Genomic DNA, 18710 nt, shown 5'->3' on the forward strand with positions numbered 1-18710 from the left:
ATGGAAAGGTTAAGATCAAACGCTCTAGTCTTACCCGTATTGAGCGATCGTCCAAGCTTTTTCTGCCTCGTGCGCTTTTTATCGAGCAAGTCCAAACATGCTCGGCCGAGGGAGGGCTGATTTGTTCCTCGATCGAGCCGTTGTGATCAGTGTCCTGTGTTACACTGGTAGTTTAGTTGCCTTGGCTAGATGCCCGATCTCTGTCTGCAGACTCAAGCAAAACCAGTTTTACTGGATAATTTCATTCCGAGTTACTAGCGTTTTTTCTTCTTCTTTTTACGCTCGCTTGACATCTGGTCTTCTCTTCCAGACTTCCAGTTTCCATATAGAGTATGCAGCAAAGTGCAGGTGCGGCCTTTCAATTGACGAGTTTACCTGACAGACGGGCGTACACTTCAGCTTCCCCTTGCGAGTTCCACAAATCAGTATCCTTGTACTGAATCTCGCATGGCAGACTCCAATAAATACACCGGGAGCAAACACGTTGTCGCAACTCGCGAGTATCCATCAATCCATGGCAGGCAAAGCAGCCGGAGATTTTCGTCGTCCACGGTATCGTACCGTACCGTGTCCAGCTCGCGATGCCGCACACTGGCTTGGGGCGAGTACGTGTCCCCTGCTGCTCGCGGGGCCGTCGGTGGAGCCGGTCACTCGCTGGCGCTAACCCACGCGGAAGCGGGACTAATCACTAAAGTATGCATGGCTGTTCGGTAGGAATCCGGACGACGGATCCCAATCCCATTGTCGGCTTCTCTCTCTCTCGTTTCTTCGTCCCGTGCGCGGTCGTTGTTTCGTTCCCCCGTGCCTCGCGCGCGAGACGCAAACAAAGAACCGGTAGCTGGCCGTGCGGTACGAGCTGCCAAACACGGTTGACGTGGGGAGCTCGCCCTCGTCGTTATACATCCCCGTCGTACGTCTTCGTCAATGTTTGAACCTTTTCTTTTTATGCGTAGAATACAGTTCATATCCCATGTTCGGTTAGTTCCCTTGGCCGTACTCGGGCGGCCTTGCACATTCCTCAGTTCGAGTACAAGTCAATACTCGTAGATGCATATTGTTTTGCCTGTTGCTTTTGGTGAGAAACGAAATAATACGGTCAAATCACATGGTGTGATTGAATAACGTATATCGCTCTGCATGCCAGGATAAACAAACATATTGTGACATCAATGCAGGGAGGGGGAAAAACTCAAATATTAGGGAGCACCGTGCTCACACCTCAACATAGGGCTAAATATGTTTATCTCGGAGCACGGTCAACATTTAATCTTTTGCCGTTAGACTTGATGTTTAATCTTCACTGGTCGTACCGTATGAATCAATAGCCAGATCTCTAATGAGCCCACACTACCACACTAATTTTTTAGTGAGATGCATATTGTTTTCCCTGTTGCTTTTGGTGAGAAACGAAATAATACGGTCAAATCTGAATAACGTATATCGCTGCATGCCCTAAAACAAAAAAATTGTGACATCAATGAAGAGAGTACCAAACATCAAATACTAGGGAGCACCGTCATCACAGGGCTAAAATTGTAGTCTCGGAGAAACACTCAAACACGTGGATATAGTTTTTGGAATAAATGAATCTGTATATCGCAACAATATGAGGCATTCTCATGAGTCGTGGGATTTTTTTTCTAAAAGCAGTCCTAATTAATTTTGTTGTTGAAAGACCCCATCAGAAAAATCAGCCAACTCACAAATAGCCACACCCAATTTTTTTCCGGAATTGCTAGGCCTTAGTCGCCTGAGAATTAATATTTCTTCCATTTGTAAGGTTGTAAGTTCGAGTCCTGTGGCCGTCGTCGTTTTTCTTCATTTGTTTTTTCTTCTTTCTTATTTTCTTTTCTTATTTATACTTTGTTTTTTTTGTCTCTTGATATTTTTTGTTTTCATTATCCTTTTAGAATCGTGCATAAAATTTCACGTGCAAATTTTTAGAATCGTGCACAAAATTTTGAATCGCGCACAAATTCACGTGCAATTAAAATCGTGGATAAAATTTCACGTGCAATTTTAAGACACGCACAAAATTCGCGTGCCATTTTTCGAATCGCCCATCAATTTTGACGTGCAATTAGAATCGCGGATAAAATTTCACGTGCAATTTTTAGAATCGCGCACAAACCCTCACGTGCAATTTTTAGAATCGTGCACAAAATTTCACGTGCAATTAGAATCACACAAAATTAACGTGCAATTTTTAAAATCAGACATAAAATTTCGCGTGCAATTTTTAAAATCGCGCATAAAGTTTCACATGCAATGTTTAAAATTTGGTAATCCAAAACATGTTGTTATTAATGAATTCAACAAGAAAAACAAAAAAACCAAAAACTAGTCTACCTATCAGCAAAACCAACACAGATGCACAAACACGGGAATCCACACCAACACCCACACCTATGCACACACACGGGCACCCCCACCCAGACACGCGCGCGACACACACACCCAGACGCACATGCAGACACACGGGCACAGCAGACACACACATCGGCACTATGCCAGGGAGAGGCCTAGCGATCCAGTCGACCCCTAGACATTACCATTTTTTTTTTGCCTCCTTTGAAAAGGTGCAGAATGTGTAGAGATGCAGAAACTACAATAAAGACCAATATAGTTGAGGAAGTACATTAAAGACCAATTATAGAGGCAGTAGAAAGAAGTGAAAAAGATCAGTAGAAACCAGTGTGACCGTGCACTAGAGAAGAAATATAGTGTAGAGAAAGTGTAGTAAAATAGTGAAAATTGCATCTGAGAAAATACAGAAGAGACTAGTGAAAAAAATGCAGTAGAAAATTAGCCAAAGTTGCGGCGGAGAAAGGTGCAATAAAACTAGTGAAAAATTACAGTAGAAACCAATGCATTAGAGAACAATAGAACTAAAGAAGCCTTTTGCACTGGCGTGGAGTTTACCAAATCTCTCAATTGTTTATCAAATTCACACAGTCGGTAATGACTTTGGGTAAAAAAAGCACGAAGGAATAATTTTATATGATTATTGAAGGTTGGCGTTTTTTCTAAAAAAAAATCGTCAGTGTCTATAACTTTGATTTTTCTTATGTCATTTTCCTTTGCTATATAGCGGAGAAGATCTACGCCATAGCCGTTGGGCTCATTCATGGAATTCGCCCCGGGGCCTGGCACACACTGCTTAATTGTGTCTACACTGCTCAATGCGCCCATCACATTGCGGCCCATGTCAAATTTGGATATCCGTAAGCCGATCATCATATTGCGGCCCATGATAAATCATGACCTATACGGTTTTCATGTTGGAAACTCGCCGCGGTAGTTTATATCTTCGGTTTTCACATAGCTACTAGCCTTTGGTGGATAAGCTTATAGCCTGAGTTTTTTTCTTTAAATATGAGAGGTGGTACTAAATCATGCTAGCTTAGAAACAACAAACTTCCTCCGTTTCTTTAAAAGATGTCATATTAGTTTTCATTAAGATAATAATTTGATCATAAATTATTATGTCAAGGTGTGGTTTATATGACATGAAATTAGTGTCGCTAGATTCGTTATCAAAAATACTTCATGATACTTATGACATATAAATCACACTTTAACATAATAATTTATGTTAAAAGTCTTGCTTTAATGAAAACTAATATGACATTTTTTTTAAGGGACGGAGGGAATATGGAAAAAAAGCCACAAAACCGAGGACGACCGTTTCAGAATCGCGCTTGTGTTCGGGCATGGCAACTCCGGAATGACCTAATTTTGGGTAAAGGGGGATGCAAAGATCGAGGACTGTGTAAGATTTTTGGCTACCTACGGTCAGTTGGACCAAGTTCAGCAGCCACCCCCTGCAATGCTAACACCAAAGGAAAATCCAGCTCACTCGTGAAAGTTCCCTGTATGCTCAGACGGATTGAGCCTCCTATCACCTGGAAACCACCTGACACTGGCTGGCTGAAGATAAATGTTGATGGTCTTTTCGGATGAAACTGGTAACTGCAGTTGGGGCGCGATCACCAGGGATTCAAGTGGCAAGACCATCATCTCCGGCAGGGGGGTGTGCAGGCAGCTGCATTGATGCTAGAATGGCCGAAAGAATAGCATGCAGGGAAGGGGCCAACCAGGCCTGGACTCTAAATGCCCCTGATCTCATCTTTGAATCAGATTGCCTGCCGGTCATCAGAGCCCTCGCCGCTCATTCCACTATTCCAGGGACCTGTTTGCAGCGGGAGGAATCACGGCCGAGACGAAGCAACTGCTCAGCATCCTCCGGCGCGTGAAGTACCAGCATGTTAATAGACCTGCAAACTGCGCAGCTCATTCCTTGGCAAAGTTTAGTCGCCTGAACAAACGGGATTATGCGTGATGGTGGTCCTGCCTGCGTGCAGGCCGTTGTTGATCCAATTGTAACAGAAGTTACTGTTTGAAATTAATGCATTTCCCCAAAAAAAGAATCGCGCTTGTGTTCGATTACAACCAGCCAGAAAGCATGTGACCATGCAAAACGTTGTTGCGGGAACTTTTATTCGCGATCAAAAAGAAAAAACTGCTCTGCCTGTAAATCCGCGAATTAGCCGTTAGTTGCGGAAACTTTTAACGCATTTTCTTAAATAGCCGCAAATCACGCAACTTTTAAGGCGATTTCATATATACGGCCGGTAATTGTTCAAACCTTAAAAAGGCAATTTACTAAATTACCGGTAATTAACACATGGCACCCCTGCAAAGTTGCCTTCTAAATTTAACATTAATATGGAATTGTGCCTGCGGCGAAGTGCCGTTGATATAAGTACGTGGTGCAGTGAATCAAAGTTCGACCTTCTCATCAGCGGGTTCTCACAATCCGTACCACTCATTTTTGTAAGGCACATCCTGATAAAGCTTAGTCAACGAGTCATACCATGCCGCAGACCAGCTAGCCAGCAGTATCTGCAAGTGCCCGAATCCCCATCCCTGTCCAGCCCCAATCTATGGACACCCAGCGATAGCTCTGTCCACGGCCTCAACCTAGTGTCGACGTCTGGCATTGGAAACAATCCAATTAAGCAGTCAAGAAAGGCAGCCAATATCGGCCAGGCTCGTTATAATCTCCAACCATTCGCCAATCCCCAACCCCAAGCGTAGTAACATCGCGCGGAAGCACAATCACTAGCAACATGGCAATGCGCAGGGTGGCGCCGCACATGTGCTCGCTGCTTGTCGCCATGGTTAATTTGCTCCCTTCGGGGGGCATGGCCATGGACTCCATCGGCAGCGTCTGCGGCGGGACCGCCTACACCGGCAGCGGCAAGGCCAGCGTCAACACCGTCCTGGCGGACCTCGTCGCCAAGGGCTCCTCCACGGGAGGCGGCTTCGCCACATCCCACGCCGGCAAGCCCGGCAGCCAAGACGACGAAGTCTACGGCCTCGCGCAATGCCGCGGCGACGTCTCCGGCAGCGACTGCTCGGCCTGCCTCGCCGACGCCGCCAGGCAGCTCCCGAACCTCTGCGGCTACGGGTCCGACGCCAGGATATGGTACGACTACTGCTTCGTGCGGTACTTGGGCACGAACTTCATCGGGCAGGCGGACACGGGGTCCGGGGTGGTGTACGTGAACGTGCAGGCGGCGGCGGACAACCCCAGGGCGTTCGCCAAGTCCGTGGGGAAGGCGTTGCGGAAGGCCACGGCGCAGGCTTCGGGGTCGGGCGGTCTCGGGAGGGCCAAGGAGCTGCACACGCCGTTCGTGGTCGTCTACGGGCTGGCGCAGTGCACGGGGGACCTGGCGCCGCTGGCGTGCGCGCGGTGCCTCTCGGAGACGCTGTCCCGGTTCGGTTCATACTGCGGCGGCGGCGCGCAGCTAGGGTGCCAGATCAACTACAGCAGCTGCAGGCTGCGCTACGAGATCTACCCCTTCTACTTCCCCCTCGACGACAGCGATCGCGCCGGCTTTCGCGGCGCCACCGACACGGCTAACTACACCAAGATTATCGTGCACGATTAGCTTATGCTACGTACGTGATCCTTGAGATTTCTGATGTGCGTCTTTGTATTCATGCAACACACACATACGTCCTGGGAATAAGCTGAGGACTATGTAAGCTTTAGCCTTCGCATGCTGCAACTGGGAATAATAAATCTAATATCTTATTACGGTTTTGCTATTGATAAGTCGCTTGTTTTTTAACTAGAGATCAATCAACATGTCATCCATCGGATCTTAATCCAACGATAGCAAATGAGAGATGAGAGATTTGGGATGACCTTCAGATTTTAATCCAACGGTTTTGAAACATCGATTGATATTTAAGCTTTATTTCTTTAAAAAAATGCGACTTATAAATAGTCACACGCATCTTATTAAATCAATAGAAATAAGGAAACCAATTCGAACCATGCTGTTGAAAAAGTTATGGACCCACCAAATAAATCAATCTCAGTATAAACTCGGTAACCAATAAGATAAGGAAACCAACAAAAGTTTGGTATAAACCAATACAGGAACCAATTGAGAAATGTATGGAAACCATTCTCTCACGGCAATCAATCCTCGATATCTAAGTAGAGGCAACCTACTGCCTAATTTTCCTATCTTCTGAGAGAACCATGTCATTGTTTTTTCCACGGCAGGTTTGTCTCGACGCAGTCAATCTCTTTTTCACGAACAGCTCTCCTTTTCTAGGTAATTTTGTTTTCACATACAGCTCTTTTCCCGTGATATGGTATTCCTGCTCGGGCGCTTTCCAGCCCGAGCAGCCATGAATTGCCGCAGCCTCAAATCTCATCAAATTAATTGTTTCTTGCGAAACCGATAACGGGAAATTAATCTACGTCGCTCCATGAACCGATTCAGGCCAATAATAATCCGTCTCCCCTCTTCAATTCCTATTTGCAACTGACAAACTGCGAATGCCGCCCGTCGACATCAACATCTCGATCTCCCTCCGCGACCTATAAAATCAATTTCTGATCGCGTCAGCTCAAGCCCCTTTCCATCTTATCTCAAATCCCTCTCCTAATTTCACTTCATAGCAATAGTATAATCCATTACTGGCCAATCCCTCTCCATGTTCATCTCCTCCATAATTCAAGTCGTGCAGAACAATTTACTGGAGGGAGCAAAGCCGTCGTCTTCTCCTTTATAAAAGCCTTTCTGCTCAATTCGGTTCCATCTTGCTCCGCCACAGCTGGTACCACAACCTAGGTCACATTCCTTGTTGCCAACATCAGGGCATCAACAAATAAAGCTATTTCCCTAACTCATGTTCTTAGTTTTTCAGAAGACAAGATCACCATAAAGACGCATGTGGATTCGTTTCGACATGTTCTCCGGCACTAAGACATTAGCAACTCTACAGGCAACAATCAACAAATGTACAATTAGCATTTCTTACATGTGGGTTTCGCCCAAAATAACGGGTCAAGCGACTCAGGGCATCCGCAATGGTAAGATCAGTACTGGCTCTCCACATAATTTATAGTCAACGTTAAAATAACACATGCAATGGCTTGTGTCTTTAAACTACTCTAGATGATTTGTTAGCATTAAATGCGATGTTGTATAATGTTTAAAAGGTCGACCCTTAGTTAACTCTTAGTCGATTCTTTCCTTAAGAGTTTGACTCTTCATGAAGAGTCCCTGTATTTCTTACATGTGGGTCCCGCCTTTCAGTCGAGACATCAGGACAGACCCGACCCGTTAGCCCGTTAAGTCGTTTGCTTATCATCCCTACAGGCGCTCTGGTCCTCCTTCCCCACCTCCACCGCCGGCCCGGATCAATCGACGCCGCCGTCGCCGAGCAATCCCGGCCGCGCCTCCGACAACGTGTCCTTCTTCAATGACCACGAGACCCCTATCGGGAGCCGGTGGAAGAAGATCCGGATGCGGCTGGCGAGGGATCCCCAGCTTCTTCACGGCCCAAAATCGACCCGCTCCGCGAGTTCGCGCCCAGGTGCTACGAGGGCGCCGTGGTGTTCTACAGCACGCCGCTCCGGGCGTCCGCAAGGCGTTCGAGGACTGCAACGACATGCGCGCGCTGCGGGAGAACCTGGCCGCGACCTTCCAGTAGCGGGACATGTCCATGGACAGGGGCCTCCGGGAGAAGCTTTGGGCCGCCGCAGGGGAGAAGGCCGTGGTCCCGCCACGGCTCTTCGTGCGTGGCCGCGGCCTCGGTGGCGCCACCTAAGTTCTCGCGCTCCACGAGGACAGCTGCCTCCTCTCCCTCCTCCAACTCCCATGCTCGTCGGCGGTGGCGGCTGGGAGCAGGAAGACGAGGACAAAGACGAAGATGGGCAAGTGCGAGGCTTGCGGGGGTGTGGGGTTTGTGGTTTGCGGCGAGTGCGACGGCAGCCGGAAGGTGTTCCACGACGGGCCCGGCCGGTGCGGCGGATGCTATGAGAATGGGCAGGAGGATAAGCATTTGTCTTGACGGGTCGGATCTGCGCTGATGTGTCGACTGATAGGCGGGACCTTTCTGTAAGAAATAGTACAGTCTAAATCGATTAAACCGTTATTTCGAGGGAGGGGAATGGAAGTCAAACCAGGCTTCAACAGCGCGGTCAGGCCTTCAAACCAAGCGCGAGTCTCGAACCTCCCTAACGTCCACGTGTTGCACCCGACGAAGCAAAGCCTGAAACGTGGAGACAAGACGCCAGATCACGGCATGCATCCGCGACACCTGCAACCGAACGAGAATCATCGGACCGGCAGCACGCCCGGTTTAAAAACGCAAACCATGGAGGGAGACTAGCTAGAGCTAGCGAGCTGTCCTGTCGCAGATCGAGAGACGCTGAGAAAAACAGGGCACTAGAGCAGAGATAGCGCAAACAAAACACCGTGCCATCAGGAAGCGGATAGCATCATGGCGTCCGGGGCGGTAAGACCGGCACTCGCCTACATCGTCGTGTACGTCGAGGACGTGGCCAAGTCGGCCGCCTGCTACGCCGCCGCCTTCGGCTACAGCGTCCGCCGCATCGACCAGTCCCACAAGTAATTATTCCCCTGAACCTGGCATTAAGCTTCTTATGATCCGTGTACTGTGTACATACATCAGCGACGCCCTTCGGCTCTCAGGCCAACTTTGACACACGTGTGTGCGTACGTGCAGGTGGGCGGAGCTGGACACCGGGTCGACGACCATCGCGTTCACGCCGCTGCACCAGAGGGAGACGGACGCGCTCACGGGCGAGGTGCAGCTGCCCAAGTCGCCACGCGAGCGGGGCCCCGTGGAGATCTGCTTCGACTACACGGACGTCGACGCCGCGTACCGGCGGGCCGTGGACAACGGGGCGGTCCCGGTGACCCCGCCGGAGCAGAAGAACTGGGGGCAGAAGGTCGGCTACGTCAGGGACCTCGATGGGAATATCGTGCGCATGGGGAGCCACGTGCGCGAGTAGTACTAGGTAGCATTACACGTAAGCGCGCGGGCCTAAATAACGGAGTGTTGCATACCCTGTCGATACTGAATAAATCGTGATCCAACTGACGTTCGTCCATGTCGTCCCTTTTTTTTTCAAGGAACATGTCGCAGCAAGTTCTCCGCGTATTTAAATGCTGTCGAATGAGAAACAACAAAAAAGGCTCTGCTTGTCTTAATTTGGGGCGTGTACCTAATTGAGCTCATTGCGGGACCGAGTTCATGATTCGTGCATATCGTTCTGTAGGATTAAAACTCGAATTGCATGAGCTTTCGAGCTGCGGAGCCGTTAAATGCTGTTCCGCTTAATACCTCTAACCTTGCCAACGAAATGTTTTTTTTATCCCAATGTAGAAGGGTTGGAATTCGCCACATCCAAGGCTGTCACGGCTTTTTGCAAACTCATGAGTACAAGTGCACATGGGAAAAAAAATTAGGGTAAGTTTTTCACATAATACTGTATTTCAGTTTTGGATCAAGTTCTGCGGAATACAAATAATCTACTCCCTCCGGCAAGTAAATCAACGACAACTAATTCAGTACCAATTCTAACAAGTGAAGCTCGACTTTTTTATAGACAGGCCCAGCAAAGTGTATCGAAGACAGGTCCAACATTGGTACACCTAAACGGCTATGCAGTCCACAACCGAAAATCATTTTCTGGATAAGATAACAACCCATCATCATGGAACATTATACATCCGTGAACCGAAACACCCGAACAAAATGATAAGTAGCTTTGTGCAGCTAAATATCTCGAGATCAAGAACAACAGGTATACAAACAAAAGTTACCTACCACCCTCGACATAAGTATATTTCAAAACTCACTTTACGTTTTTATCCCGTGGCTTTTGTCTTGTGGTTTATTGTGATGTTTGTTTAGAGAGGTGTAATGGACCGGATTTTGACTCAAGACCTCCTGCTCTCATACTATATCGAATTGCATACACTAGCCAATTCAACAAAATCTCTAACTGGTAGGGTAATCAGAGCAATTCACGTGTACTTCAACAAAAACAAACATAAGGTCCTATCTCATTCTTCCCTCGGCACAACGTTTAAACAGTATCTTTATTCTTTTCTTCCGTTTTTGCTCCCAGTTAGGAATCTAGGGTATGTGACACTACACTTCCAAGGATATTCTTGTTTCTATATTTTTAGGTTTGATGTGTTTTAAAGGGGGGCTTGCACTTCGCCCGCGACAACTATTAGAAATTATGGATTCATAGTTGGTAGAAACTAGAAACGATCTTTGTACATACTCCCTCCGTCCCATATTAAGTGACTCAAATGTCCAAATATGAATGTATCTATGTCTAAAAAGTGTCTAGATACATGTAATAGAAAGTCACTTAATATAAGATGGAGAGAGTATAACATAACTAGGTCACTGCTCATAGGTAGTTATTCGAGAACAACCTCTGTCACCATGTAGTGTGTCTCCCTCGCCTCCAATACTTGCTTTGGCGTCTAGAGGTGGGAAGGAGGACACTAGTTTTAGGCTTTGCGGTGGTTAGGGCCTGAGATTTTTAGGCCTAGTGTTCGAGCAATGACCTTGTGGCGGTGAATACTTGTGTGTGGAAATAAATGTATCCGACTCCTTCTTCGCCCTGACGGCGCCCTCACCGGTATCGACGAGGGAATTCCTTAATTGTGTGTGACGACGGGCTACATTGGCATATCCAAACTAGAGGGCTTTCGATTAGAGAGAGCACGGGCGTGTGTTCTCATGGATTTGGGTGACCATCCTTGTGTCTTTTGATGCGGCCATCTTCACTCAGGTCTTCTACTCCGGTGAATTGAAGTGATGACGTAGGTTTGTACACCTGCAAAATGTGGGTCCATCGGTCCTTGGTCGACGTGGGAACATTCAAGAGTTTGTCAACATGTTGTAGATAGGTTTTTAATGCGATAATCAAAGCATCTTAGAGCGATTAACTTTTTTTTTTCTGAAAGCATGGAGGTCATTTAACCTGTTGTGTAATCGTTACCTGTCACGCCTGTTCTTCTTCTTCTTTTTTTCAGTTTCTCCGGCGGTGAAAAAAAAAAATTATGATAAGGGCCATGATAATCCATCACAATGCCAAACGCAGCCTAAGTGTGTATGGCTATCCTTATCACTTTAGAGCATCTCAAGACTCAAGTATCATCCCGGAGTAGATCTGAGCATATCTCGACCTGGCCTTCATCAAGGCAGCAAAATGCCAAGCCCGGGCCCAAATCTGAGGAGCATAAATTAATTTTAATCCAACCGGGTTTTTTAGACTTCTGGACCGATCTTCAGCGGGAAAAAAAACAAGAAAACCGAACCCGGCAGAAAATATTGGGCTTCGGGCCGTGCCATTCAAGCAAGGCTGCCCATGCCCAGGTAGACCCAAAGGCAGGCCAGCAAGCCACGACGCTACGCTGTTCCAGTGTTTTCCACTTGTCGCTCGAACCCAGCCGTTTCAAGCGGCCGAGCCGCCATCCGCACGACAGCGAAGCCGCACCACCCGCACGAAACCTGCGACCGACCGACCGACTGAGAGAACCCGGCATCGTTCTGGGTGCTTCGCGGGCGCGCCCGAACCCTCTACCAGCTTACGCCATTGCGCCGAGCCTAAACCGCCCAGCTCATCCCCTCCCGCGCGAACCTTCCCGAACGCCACCGCTCCCGGGCTATATAAGATCGCCCCCTTCTAATCCCTCGCCCCATCAAACTCAGCGAAGCATATCCACATCGAAAGAACAACTCGATCGATCACAGAAAGCATCCAAATTCCAATTCAGCTTTCGAAACTCTTCTCCAGGTCTCGTGTTTGATTGGATCGGAGGATGGCGAGCAAGGGCGGCAGCAACAACAAGGGCGAGGGCCCGGCGATCGGCATCGACCTCGGCACGACCTACTCCTGCGTCGGCGTCTGGCAGCATGACCGTGTGGAGATCGTCGCCAACGACCAGGGCAACCGCACCACGCCCTCCTATGTCGCCTTCACCGACACTGAGAGGCTCATCGGCGACGCCGCCAAGAACCAGGTCGCCATGAACCCCACCAACACCGTCTTCGGTAAGTCCCGCGTGCCTCATCTTTTTTTTTCCGAGAATTCCGTGAGTGGTTGGTTTTCGTAGCTGTCGTGCTTGCTCTGCTTTTTCCTCTGTTTCGGCGGGCGGCACAGGTGAAAACAACTGATGAACTGATCTTGCCAACTTAAGTAGCAGAATAATGAAATTATCCGAACATAACTTAGGAAAAGACCTGAATTATCGAAATCAGCGAAATAATTTACGGTTGTTTAATCCTGAGCACGTGAGCAGTCCCTGACCACTCTGTTTTGTCAAACTGTCATACAGATGCCAAGCGGCTCATCGGTCGGCGCTTCTCGGACCCGTCCGTGCAGGCGGACATGAAGCTGTGGCCGTTCAAGGTGGTCCCGGGAGCCGGCGACAAGCCGATGATCGTGGTGACCTACAAGGGCGAAGAGAAGAAGTTCTCCGCCGAGGAGATCTCCTCCATGGTGCTCACCAAGATGAGGGAGATCGCCGAGGCCTTCCTCAGCACGACCATCAACAACGCCGTCGTCACTGTCCCGGCCTACTTCAACGACTCCCAGCGCCAGGCCACCAAGGACGCCGGCGTGATCGCGGGCCTCAACGTCATGCGCATCATCAACGAGCCCACGGCCGCTGCCATCGCCTACGGGCTCGACAAGAAGGCCACCAGCACCGGGGAGAAGAACGTGCTCATCTTCGACCTCGGTGGCGGCACCTTCGACGTGTCCATCCTCACCATCGAGGAAGGCATATTCGAGGTCAAGTCCACCGCCGGTGATACTCACCTGGGAGGCGAGGACTTCGACAACCGGATGGTGAACCACTTCGTGCAGGAGTTCAGGAGGAAGAACAAGAAGGACATCAGCGGCAACCCGAGGGCGCTCCGGCGGCTGAGGACGGCCTGCGAGAGGGCCAAGAGGACGCTCTCCTCCACCGCCCAGACCACCATCGAGATCGACTCGCTGTACGAGGGGATCGACTTCTACGCGACCATCACACGGGCCCGGTTCGAGGAGCTCAACATGGACCTGTTCCGCAAGTGCATGGAGCCCGTGGAGAAGTGCTTGCGGGACGCCAAGATGGACAAGACGCAGATCCACGACATTGTGCTCGTGGGAGGTTCCACCAGGATCCCCAAGGTGCAGCAGCTGCTCCAGGATTTCTTCAACGGAAAGGAGCTCTGCAAGAGCATCAACCCTGACGAGGCCGTGGCGTACGGCGCCGCCGTCCAGGCCGCTATCCTGAGCGGCGAGGGCAACCAGAAGGTGCAGGACCTGCTGCTGCTCGACGTCACGCCGCTCTCCCTGGGGCTGGAAACTGCCGGAGGCGTGATGACCACGCTGATCCCGAGGAACACTACCATCCCCACCAAGAAGGAGCAGGTCTTCTCCACATACTCCGACAACCAGCCCGGCGTGCTCATCCAGGTGTACGAGGGCGAGAGGACGAGGACCAAGGACAACAACCTGCTGGGCAAGTTCGAGCTCTCCGGCATCCCCCCGGCGCCCCGTGGCGTGCCCCAGATCACCGTCACCTTCGACATCGACGCCAACGGCATCCTCAACGTGTCCGCGGAGGACAAGACCACGGGGCAGAAGAACAAGATCACCATCACCAACGACAAGGGGCGGCTGAGCAAGGAGGAGATCGAGCGGATGGTGCAGGAGGCCGAGAAGTACAAGTCGGAGGACGAGCAGGTGAGGCAGAAGGTGGAGGCCCGCAACGCGCTGGAGAACTACGCCTACAACATGCGCAACACGGTCAAGGACGACAAGATCGCGTCCAAGCTGCCCGCCGAGGACAAGAAGAAGATCGAGGACTCCATCGAGGACGCCATCAGGTGGCTCGACGGGAACCAGCTCGCCGAGGCCGAGGAGTTCGAGGACAAGATGAAGGAGCTGGAGAACATCTGCAACCCCCTCATTTCCAAGATGTACCAGGGCGGCCCGGCCGGCATGGACGAGGACGTGCCCAGTGGCGGCGCCGGCGCCGGCACCGGTGGTGGGAGCGGCGGCGCCGGGCCTAAGATCGAAGAGGTGGACTAAGCGAGTCGTGACAGACAGGTCTTTCTTCAGCTGGTCGTTGTGCCGCATTCAGTGTTCTGGTGTCTTACCTGAGTTTATGCTGTTATGGTCGAATAATGCAAGTGCTTGTGTAGAGGTTCATTAGGTTTAGTAAGCAATATGTACTGGGTTACTAGAAGAAATAATTTGTGAAATCAATGTGTTCTTGTAATTCCTTGCCCTATGCTCTGGATAAACGGATACATTGTTCTTCTCTCTCACTTCAGTACCATGCTGTCATTCTCACTTCTATGGTTGTACCCCGCCAGAATCGGAAAACTTCAAAAGCAGAGATGATGGTTCATTTTCAGACAGAACTCTGGGGAACCCATTTCATTTTCAGAGAAAACTCTAGGAAACGGGAAATGTTCCATGTTTGTACTACAACCATCAAAGTATCAACAAGGAACAATTATTAACTGAGGTACCTTCTACTGAGAGCAGCTGCATCCCCGGTTCTTCTCCTCCATCATTTTTTTCTGTTGATGAACAGGGTCAGTCCTCCGGCTCCATTTTATAAAAGGGATTCCCTTTATAAAATGAAACCAAAATGGAGCGGAGACTGAACCAGAAGGTTTCATACTCTACAATAAAATTCAGGTAATAAAAACTACTGACACACCAGTGTTTTAGACGATGAAGTTCAGGTAAAAAAAACTACTGACAGACCAGTTAAAAACTAAAGACATAGCGCTCCTACAAAACTCCCAGGCAGCTATCTTCCGGCAGCTCTTTTTCCGGCACCAGTTTACTTCGTGCACCAATGTTCTCCATCATTCTTCATGCATTTATGATTTATCTATCTTTGCTTAACCTGTCTTCAGCTGCATCCAGTATGAGCTCCTCGCCGACGTAATCAGACAGTCCGTAGAACTAAGCGAACCACAGATCTCCTTCAGCTTCGTCAAAATGGATCCAAGAAACCGCATTGCCATTTAGAACAGTGAATACAGATGTCAGTTTTTTTTTATGGAGTGGACTAACGAGGGGCGTGCCCCACGCAAGCGTCGCCAGCGGCGCTTCCCCCCTCGTGCCCCCGCTCGCCTCGATGCATGTTCGCGCGCCCGATCGCGCTCTCGCAGTTCGCCGCGCAGCCCACACAACAAGCCTGCAGCCCAAGCCCCGCAATGCAAGCCCACTAGCAGCGCAACCCATTTAGGCTGCAGCGTGATGTCTATCTTCCTAGGCTTCCTAGGCTTTGGGCCCAATTTGCTTTAGCATTTTTCCCTACTAAATTGCATCTATTTTTCATGCGTACAAAATTTAATTGAATCTAGTACTGTACTGGGAATTCATCGATATACACGTCAATCTCTGTAAAGTAGCATCACTTTCAGGTATATCACGGAGTCATATTGTAGGTTTATCTATGCATACTATCCCCGGGTACCTCCGTATTTACAAACATATCAGTTTCATCTACAACTACTTGACAAGTTATCTTCACATACTTGCCGGTTCATCAATACCTATTTACAAGTTCATCCACACCTAATTATCAGGTTTCTTTCACCTACTTGCCGTTTTAACTGTGCATACTTGACAGATTACCTACTCCTACTTGTCAAATTATCTTCATCTACTTGCTGGTTTAATTGTACCCTATCTACGTATACCTGTCATGTTACCTTCACCAATTTTCCGGTTTAATTGTGTCCACTTGCCAGATTACCTACACATACTTGCCGGTTTAAGTGTGTCTACTTGCCAAATTATCTACACCTAATTGCCAGGTTACGTTCACCTAGTTGCTGGCTTCATTATGCCTACTTGCCAGATTACCTGCATATACTTTCTAGGTTACCTACACATACTTGCCCGGTTTGTTTCACCCACTTGCCGGTTTAATTGCGTCTACTTGCCAGATTACCTGCGCCTACTTGCCAGGTTACCTACACATAATTGCCACGTTACCTTCACGTACTTGATGGTTTAATTGTGCATACTTGCCAGGTTACCTAATCCTATTTGCGGTTTAATTGTGTCTACTTGCCACATTACCTACACCTATTTGCCAGGTTAGCTACACATACTTGCTAGGTTACCTTCACCTACTTGCTGGTTTAATTGTGCCTAGTTGCCAGATTATCTGTATCTAATTGTCAGGTTACCTACACATATTTGCCAGGTTACCACACCTACTTGCCGATTTAATTGTGCCTACTTGTCAGATTACTCGCGTCTACTTGTAAGGTTACTTGCACCTACTTCACAGTATACATGCACATGTTTGTGTAACTAACAAGGAAACTCGTTAACATAAATAGTCCCTCCGATTCATAAAAAATGTCACCCACTTAGTACAAAATTGTACTAACCTAGTACAAAATGGACGACACTTTTTATGGATCGGAAGGAGTAGCTGATAAGCTGATCTATAGTCCATTTCTTAACTACACCCTCCGTCCATATTAAGTGTCGATATATTACATGTATCTAGACGTATTTTAGTGTATACATACGTCCATTTTTAGACAAATTTGAGTCACTTAATATGGGACGGAAGGAGTATTTTTTGGCATGGCCTATTTTCTTTGGTTAAATTTTGACAACATACAAAATACATCAGTACATGAACTACTCGACACATCGAGGTAAAGAGAGACAAAATTTAAGCAATCAGTGCATCACAACTTTAGAAGTCACATTCAGGTTTCAAACTATTTTGGAGCTACATTCAATACCCAATATCAAGCCTCAACAATCTTGCTTATGCTTAAGTGTCTTAGGGGCATAGTACAGCAGGTCAGCAGCTTTACCTTGTAGCAGCACTTCACAGCAACACAAACACACGCACTGGAACCTGCACCAAATAGCACGCAGCAAAACGAGATGCAAATTTCAGGCAGAATCGAGGCAAGATGGAGACGAGCGAGCCAAACAGCTGACCGTGGATGGGGCCATATGCCACTGGACACACATCTGAGCTTGATCTCACCAACCGCTAGCACCTGCACCTACACTGACGCCGCCAAATCTTGCCTCTTGCTCGGGATTTGGGGGCCGCGTGTGCCCCAACGCCGACGACTCCCCGCTGCCGCAGCCGTGCGCCCTTGCTCCGTCGACGCCCCGCCGCCGCAGCCGTGCGCCCCTGCTCCGTCGAAGCCCGCCGCCGCGGCCGCACGCCCCTGCTCTGTCGAAGCCCGCCGTCGAGGGCGCACGTCCCTGCTCCGACGACGCCCCACCGTTGCGGCCGCGCGCTGCTCCGCCGTCCTCCGCCACCGATGCAGCCGCGCCCTATTCTGCCTCCATGGTGGCATCTGCTTCAATTGAGAGAGTCAGTAGACCAGAGAGAGAGAGAGAGCGCTAAACTGAGAGAAGGCAGAGGAAAAGAGGGGATCGGGAGGGAGTTAGATCGGACAGTTCACGGCGCGCCGCACGGTAAGACGAAGTGGGGCACGTGCCCCACTTAGAATCTCCGTTTTTTTATTGAGGGAAAACACAGATGTCAGTTGAGTTTACAAGTTTGATGTATTATCAGAAACGGAAATACACCAATCGAGCCACTCGTTATCAGTTGGGCTTTCCGTCTGATCAAACGATACCGTTTATGCAGGATGTTCTGCTGAGTTTGTTTTCCCAACTGCAAACAGCTGCCTCACTATTAAAGCATAACGGAGCACAAAGTACGAATATTCAACCGGAAAATTAAACGGAAAATCTTGATGTTGTGCTGAATCCAGCCCGTGGTTTTATACGGGCTTGTGGGCTTCTTTCTTCAGCGCACTGAAGCTATTGTTCGCACGCATTCCTTACCTTATGATCCGGACCGCCAGGTTTTTGTTCGTCCGGCCCTTCTGACACCGAAATTTGTGAGCGTAAACATTACCCTTGACGCTGTCTCTTAGTACTTTAATAGACAATATTCAATACGGCATCATAAGTAAAAAAGAAAGGGATTGCTATCATATTTATCATACGAAGTAGTTATAATTCTTGACACAAGCTTCCGGACTCTACAGAACACTGAAAGTCTGAAACTATGTCTGAACAAATATGGACCCTACGGTTATCAGAACAGCCTGCTAGTTTTTGCTTCTGCGTTCTTCTCCTCGTCTCAAGCTTTGAATATTTGTTGAGCCCCTGATCTTCTCGGGGCCAAAAGGGATCGGTTGGCTAACCTGGCTTGTTGCTGGAGGTGGCGTCCCGTTTCGGCTATCCTATTCATCATATTCTTATGTTGTAGGAGTATCCATCCGGTTTGCATACGCAGATCGCCCGACTAAACTTCACCTTGGTGCGGCGC

At 48.8% G+C, this 18710-nt stretch overlaps 3 protein-coding genes and 1 pseudogene across 3 annotated transcripts; all 4 read left to right on the top strand.

Moving 5' to 3' along the window:
• The first annotated feature begins 5070 nt into the window (after positions 1–5070).
• On the top strand, positions 5071–6124 carry LOC100828960 (cysteine-rich repeat secretory protein 55). The gene has a single exon (XM_003561727.4). The coding sequence runs from the start codon at positions 5133–5135 to the stop codon at positions 5955–5957; it is 825 nt and encodes a 274-aa protein (XP_003561775.1). The 5' UTR covers positions 5071–5132; the 3' UTR covers positions 5958–6124.
• Positions 6125–7257: 1133 nt separating this feature from the next.
• Positions 7258–8472, top strand: LOC106865704 (annotated as a pseudogene).
• Positions 8473–8691: 219 nt separating this feature from the next.
• On the top strand, positions 8692–9524 carry LOC100826172 (uncharacterized protein Mb0911c). Its single transcript, XM_003558176.4, has 2 exons — positions 8692–8942; positions 9061–9524. The coding sequence occupies exons 1-2, from the start codon at positions 8815–8817 to the stop codon at positions 9347–9349; spliced, it is 417 nt and encodes a 138-aa protein (XP_003558224.1). The 5' UTR covers positions 8692–8814; the 3' UTR covers positions 9350–9524.
• Positions 9525–11994: 2470 nt separating this feature from the next.
• LOC100824938 (heat shock cognate 70 kDa protein) lies at positions 11995–14690 on the top strand. Its single transcript, XM_003558172.4, has 2 exons — positions 11995–12417; positions 12702–14690. Exons 1-2 carry the CDS (start codon positions 12186–12188, stop codon positions 14444–14446), a joined length of 1977 nt encoding a protein of 658 aa, XP_003558220.1. The 5' UTR covers positions 11995–12185; the 3' UTR covers positions 14447–14690.
• The last annotated feature ends 4020 nt before the right edge of the window (positions 14691–18710 follow it).

The sequence above is a fragment of the Brachypodium distachyon genome, chromosome 1 (genome assembly GCF_000005505.3).
Source record: "Brachypodium distachyon strain Bd21 chromosome 1, Brachypodium_distachyon_v3.0, whole genome shotgun sequence".
In the NCBI taxonomy this organism is placed as follows: Eukaryota; Viridiplantae; Streptophyta; class Magnoliopsida; order Poales; family Poaceae; genus Brachypodium; species Brachypodium distachyon.